We start from the raw sequence: 1,023 nt of genomic DNA on the forward strand, positions 1-1,023 counted from the left end.
TTTTTGGAAAGTTCTCGAGGCGTGCTATAAGAACATGTAATGAAAAATTGGGGGTTCCATTTAAAAAATTCAAAGTGATCTTGTCTTGACCATGACGACGCCACTCAGGGTCAAACCAATATTATCATCTTCTGTCCCTCTTGAAACCCTACAACTTTTGTCTGAAAAATTTTTCTCTCCCGGGCTTGATTTTCGAGATATTCGACTGGATGGATTAAAATAATCCACCCTGTATATATACACATATACATACGTGTACTTATATAGTTCTCCATTTATACCTGGGTACGAACTCATCGTGCACATCACAAGTACGTCGACACAGATCTGGATCCACATAACAGCCGACGTGGCTTTTTCCATTGCCATATGGGATGGACGATAAGAAGATACGATCCTGAAGTCATTCAAAAATTATACGAGGTCGACATGCGGGACATTATGGCGGATCCAATCCTCGCTTTCCACAAACAGTTAATGCAATGCAATTATACACAGTTTACGTCACACACTTATTTATATTCTGTCAGCGCGATTTTTAGTAGATCGATCCACACAATGTATGTATTAATACGGTAAATTCTTAACAGGTACGTTGTGTTGATAAACTTGATATTGTCCTTCATTTTGCCCACGCTGATACCAGTTTACTTCTGGGACGAGACGTGGGACAGATCCTTCGTTTCGCAAGTAGCCCGGTCGTTACTCCTGCTACACGCGACCTTTTCCATAAACAGCTTCGCTCACAAGTGGGGTGCCAGGCCATATAACAAGTGAGTTCTTTCGGGATGGATTTATTGGAATATACTCTATGTCACTGATACGTTTAGAGCACAGAAATAATTTTTCTAGCAGATCTTTAAATGTAAAACCGAATAATTGTGCTCGCAAATTTTTTTTGAAAAAAGCTCAAGATATTTTGTCGTAAAATATTTTTCAATTAATCCGACACGATATTTAGTAGATAAAATCTATTCCCATTTATTATCATAATTCTGTCCTGGTTTCCAGAAATATACTGCC

General features: G+C 38.5%; 1 protein-coding gene across 1 annotated transcript; it reads left to right on the top strand.

Annotated features, from left to right (window-relative positions):
• Positions 1-267: 267 nt before the first annotated feature.
• On the top strand, positions 268-1,018 carry LOC105461620 (acyl-CoA Delta(11) desaturase-like; the record flags this gene model as incomplete). The annotated part of the gene is made up of 3 exons (XM_011708120.1): positions 268-473; positions 591-773; positions 1,012-1,018. Coding segments are annotated over 3 exons (396 nt in total), but the record flags the coding sequence as incomplete, so codon positions are not given.
• Between the last annotated feature and the right edge of the window lie 5 nt (positions 1,019-1,023).

The sequence above is a fragment of the Wasmannia auropunctata genome, unplaced genomic scaffold (genome assembly GCF_000956235.1).
Source record: "Wasmannia auropunctata unplaced genomic scaffold, wasmannia.A_1.0 LD282466.1, whole genome shotgun sequence".
Taxonomy (NCBI): domain Eukaryota; kingdom Metazoa; phylum Arthropoda; class Insecta; order Hymenoptera; family Formicidae; genus Wasmannia; species Wasmannia auropunctata.